General features: G+C 39.4%; 1 protein-coding gene across 1 annotated transcript; it reads right to left on the minus strand.

Annotated features, from left to right (window-relative positions):
* Positions 1-554: 554 nt before the first annotated feature.
* On the minus strand, positions 555-3,721 carry LOC120010401 (transcriptional corepressor LEUNIG-like). Its single transcript, XM_038861189.1, has 7 exons — positions 3,476-3,721; positions 2,584-2,693; positions 2,295-2,444; positions 2,048-2,203; positions 1,814-1,930; positions 1,192-1,398; positions 555-927 (listed from the first exon to the last, which is right to left on the minus strand). The coding sequence occupies exons 1-7, from the start codon at positions 3,612-3,614 to the stop codon at positions 784-786; spliced, it is 1,023 nt and encodes a 340-aa protein (XP_038717117.1). The 5' UTR covers positions 3,615-3,721; the 3' UTR covers positions 555-783.
* Positions 3,722-4,353: the final 632 nt, after the last annotated feature.

Genomic DNA, 4,353 nt, shown 5'->3' on the forward strand with positions numbered 1-4,353 from the left:
CACAAAACAATCAATCGATAGAAATACGAAAATACCCCTCAACATCGATCTAACCCCAAAAGATCCCAGAGTAATTCTCCAACTCCCGCATGTACAACAACTGACCAACTCGCTTGGAAAAAGGAAGACCTCACCGATTTTAATATATGGTATAGATTACATAGAATATTTACGTGCATTTTGTCGAGGTGAGCCGAGGTTTCATTAGAAACGGCGTCTAAGGGGGAATTGGCGGCAACGCACAAAGAGAGACCTCTGGTGATCTTGTCGGAAACTGAAACATCCGATCCCCCGACATCATCACACCCTGCCGACTCAAGCAGGTGAAGAATCGTCTGTAGTTTACTCGTCGAATCGGACCCGGCCATGTCGCTCAAGTCTGAGTCGGTCGTTTCAATCGTTGAGCTAGCGCAATTGTATTTGTATTGGAACTGTCACAGGTGGGAAGCAAAAAAGTTTGGGGTCGGACAACATCTTTACCAAATATTAATAATTACATCTTCCGATTGTAACTCAAATTGAATTTAAAACGTATTTAATTGATCAAACCCAAATTAGTTAAATCCAAACAAGTAAACAAGACAATAATCTAATCCGTACAAGATTTTTATGTTTGAACTCGAACTCAGCTTTAAATGGGATAAATTTTTTTTTCTTTAGGCCCGACATTGCGCAAAACGCCAAAGAAGGGGCAGGTTGTGCGATTGAAATCCCCAGACTAGAAGCATCAGATATATACTAATAACAAACTAATCTTATATGGTTTTTGGAGAAGGAATCATATCACTCCCAAAGTTTGACAAACTTGTCGTGACTAGCTGAAGCAATCAACCCTGTCGCAGTTGATACAGCAAGTGAGGCTATCAGTTCTTCATGAGCTACGACAGTCATAGTCTTGCTCTCTGTCATGTTCCAGAGCTCCAACGTCTGCATTCAATACCCAGTTCCCATATCAGAAAACAAATTATTGCCAGAGACAACCATTAAATTAAACCGCAACAGTGAAATGTTCATATACGGAATTTTAGAACCAGGCCACGGACATTTTCAGCCAACATGTAATGACAGAAACAAGACTCAGAAAGAAGGGCAGCAAATCACGGGTTTAAGCCCATCTCAAAGAGATACCATGACAGAAGAAAAAAAAATGTAACATAAAATAAGGAAGATAAATGAAGTGAAGTAGCTTACCTGGTAACATCCAATGACTAGCAGTGAAGGATATGTATGATGGAACACACAACAGTGGAATTTGTTGCCATTACAACTCAACTCATGAACACATTCCCCTTCAGTACCTGATCCAAGTGACCACACTCTAACCGAGTCCTCACTAACAGATGCCAGGAATTCACCAGACGGATCCCAAACCACAGAATCAATTGCCTTAGTATGCCCCTAAAATTAAAAATCCAAATTCAGAAAGGTCATTATGCCACAGAAGAAGGGGTAAACCCTTGAGAAAAGTGAAAAACATTGAAAGAGAGAAGAAGAAATGATCTGCAAACCAGTAAGCAAGGAGCATCGGAACATAAAATCAGTATCAGCTTTACCTATTAGACACTACCCTGAGTAATTGAAATTTACAGTCAAAGAATTGTTGTTCCTCAGGGATACAAAGCTTTCATCATGTTTCCTCCATCTTATCGATGATACAATTTTCTCAGCCTCGCACAACATTGTTGTAATGCTATTTCAAAGGCTGGAACATGTGGCCCTTTGTTTACATTGAAGTAACTTCGGATCAGGCAGGATATAGAATCCAGATCTCTGGTGTCATAAAGAAGAAGATAAAAAGAATATGAAAACAAACCTGCAACAAATACCGACAAGCTTGCGTCTCCACATCGAATATTGATACAACATTCTCTGCAGCTGCAGCAAGATACCTCCCAAGACGAGGTTGAAATCTCACATTGTTCCTACCACCCTAATTCATGCAAGAGAGGACATCATGTACCAAAATGGGACAATCTGAGAAATACAAAGGCACCACAACCAAGCACCACTTTACTATGTTAATACTGAACAGTGCTCAAGATTCTACCTGGAATACTTTTGCACAGCTACCGTTGGCAATACTCCAGTACCGAATTTCACCATCCCCGTCGCACGAGCAGATAAGGTCATCCTTATTTGGGTGGAAATCTAGCGACATAACAGCAGCAGAATGCCCCGTGAATGTACGAAGTGAATAACCCGGCTGCATTTCAGTTACATGCCAAGTGATCAACATATGGCAAAATAAGGTAAGAAAAGGATCCAGGACCAACTAAAGGAAAGTGTTAACTAACGTTGCCAGCATCCCAAAGCCTAACAGTTTTGTCAAATGAAGATGTTGCAAGCCATGGCATGCTCGGACTGAAACGGACATCAGTAATTAGTGCCGAATGCTCTTCAAGAATAGTTTTTGGCTTTAAAGAATCCGTGTACCACATTACCACCTGCATTCACAAAACCATCAGGAATGCAAATCATGCAAAATTTCAAGGCATTTTGAGAAGTACAACATAACCCGGATTGAATTCTTCAGAGGGTGCATATTTTTGTTCCTGTATATTAAAAGTTGATTCATGCATTTACCTTTTTATCAAGGCCACCACTAGCAAGCAACTTGCCATCAGATGAGAAATCGCAACAAATAACTTTGCTCGAGCTCGCTCGAAAAGTATTTATTTCCCCAAATGTAAACCCTGAAATAGAAAAGAATTTATGTGCTTAGAGAGTAAATCACAATAGATATACCAGAGCCATTTACAGGTATATATCTCTATCTCAATCGTTGAAAATGGAGTCATAATTTGTGTTAATGTATATGAACAAATATTGAAACTCTTAAAATGGAAATTGCGAATCGTACCACTCAGCTAATAGTAAGTTGGATACTCATTTTCCCATCATCAAGAGTTCATGGGTTCTAGTGGCAAGACGAGATCATTTTCAAAAATAAAATACGTGCAGACCCAGACCCAAAGGACACAACACACCTTAATGGATGTGAACGGGGCTAGGCCCTAGGATTTATCCCCACATTAAAAAAAATCCCCCACACTCAGCATATGAAAAACTCATACCCTGACTCATCAATTCATCATGGGTTTAATTCGAATATGCGTGGGTAAAATCACGTGACTGCGGAATTCAACCCCAAAATCGCAAAGTGGAAGTGGGTTTCATCTTATTGATGGCGATAACTAAAAAAAAATAAAAAAAACAAACCCACCCATCTCAGCATTCAAAGTCATCCCATAATAGGTGTTGCCGAATGCCGATACACAGAAAACGGTCAAATGGGTTTCCAGTGAGACTCCATGAAAGTAGACCCGATTCCAAAATCAAGAAGTAATTTTTGGATTAACAACTCCAAAATCAAATAGATCCGTTCCGATACCAATTGTTAGACTCAATTTGAGCTCTTCAAGAATCCATTTGTATTTTGGGTATCTTAAACTCAAAACTAAAATCAATAGCATACCTCTATGACCATTTGAAGATGGAGCTGGTGATGGAGCCCAACCATTTGAAGATGGAGGTGGTGATGGAGTCGTTGATGAAGTCGCTTCATAACCATTTGAAGATGGAGGTGATGATGAAGTCGCTGGAAGATCCGCCATAGCAAGAGATTGATGAATACAACTCTTGTTTACGTTCTCTTCTCTGTTGGATTGGTCTTCTCCAATAACAAGAGGGAGAGAGAGTGAGTCGTATGAGCAAACCAAAATCGTCTCTCTCACACATAGATGGCCATATTCCTAGAATACCCTTATGCCAACAGAATCAGAGGATAAAAGCACCTACTGCCGAAAGTGCACAAGGAATTACCAAGGTTTTGAAAACCGGACCGGACCGGCCGGTCGGACCGGTCCAACAGGTGACCGGTCACTTATCCGGTCCGGTTAAGGTGTCAGAACTGATAATTTACGAACCGGGATGTTTTCGGTTGAACCGACCGGTTCGGTTCATTTATTAAAGTTAATAAAATATTTTTTTATTTTTGTTATTTGTATGGTTTGAACTCATGACCTTTTGTTTATTAAAAAAAGCTTTAACTACTAAGTTATGAGACTTTCTTTGCTTAAAATAATACTTTATTTGAATATATTGTATTTTTATGAAGTTTTCTTATATATTATATGCATATAATATAAATATATATATAAATAATTCATTACGTTAAAACCAGTTCGAACCCGATTTGAACCCCGATTAAACCTTTGAACCGTAAACCAAAGACTTTTCTGGTTTGATGACCGGTCCGGTTTTAAAAACATTGGGAATTACATCTAAAAAATAGAAGGCCTCATCCCTTAATGACGTCAGGGGTTCAATCCCCGCTCATGTATGGAGTACCCT

Source organism: Tripterygium wilfordii, chromosome 12, assembly GCF_013401445.1.
Source record: "Tripterygium wilfordii isolate XIE 37 chromosome 12, ASM1340144v1, whole genome shotgun sequence".
In the NCBI taxonomy this organism is placed as follows: domain Eukaryota; kingdom Viridiplantae; phylum Streptophyta; class Magnoliopsida; order Celastrales; family Celastraceae; genus Tripterygium; species Tripterygium wilfordii.

Excerpts from the sequence above, each read along its gene's own strand:
- LOC120010401 (XM_038861189.1), bottom strand. The coding sequence starts at position 3,614 with ATGGCGGATCTTCCAGCGACTTCATCATCACCTCCATCTTCAAATGGT. Across the intron at positions 2,694-3,475 it reads ATCTTCAAATGGTCATAGAG|GGTTTACATTTGGGGAAATA; the intron begins GTATGCTATTGA and ends TTTCTATTTCAG. Across the intron at positions 2,445-2,583 it reads GTGGTGGCCTTGATAAAAAG|GTGGTAATGTGGTACACGGA; the intron begins GTAAATGCATGA and ends TTGTGAATGCAG.